Source organism: Merops nubicus, unplaced genomic scaffold (genome assembly GCF_000691845.1).
Source record: "Merops nubicus isolate BGI_N331 unplaced genomic scaffold, ASM69184v1 scaffold17904, whole genome shotgun sequence".
Lineage (NCBI taxonomy): Eukaryota > Metazoa > Chordata > Aves > Coraciiformes > Meropidae > Merops > Merops nubicus.
In genome coordinates, this window is record NW_008606407.1 from 1 (window position 1) to 216 (window position 216).

The following is a 216-nucleotide window of genomic DNA, read 5'->3' on the forward strand; positions in this document are numbered from 1 at the left end:
GGCGGTGGGCGGGAGGGAGGGCCCGGCGGTGGAGGAGGTGGACATGCTCATCAGCCCGGCGATGTTCATGTCTGAACTGTTGTTCCTGGAAATCATGTTGAGGATCGTCTGCTCCGACAGGTTCTCGTCCTCCCCGTGCTCGTCGGGTTTGGACTTTCTGGCTGCTTGAGAGGCCTGGGAGAAAAGGGGTGAGCTGTTATTGACTTCGGGGTGTTG

General features: G+C 59.7%; 1 protein-coding gene across 1 annotated transcript in view; it reads right to left on the bottom strand.

The window, feature by feature from the left end:
* Nucleotides 1–27: 27 nt before the first annotated feature.
* The window catches only part of LOC103772315 (cyclin-T1-like), a gene marked incomplete at both ends in the record, with an annotated part of 6,591 nt that continues 6,402 nt past the window's right edge, over nucleotides 28–216 (bottom strand). The window contains one exon of the mRNA XM_008939643.1: nucleotides 28–174. Within this exon, the coding sequence (XP_008937891.1) occupies nucleotides 28–174 (147 nt within the window). The remainder of the gene's footprint in view (nucleotides 175–216) is intronic.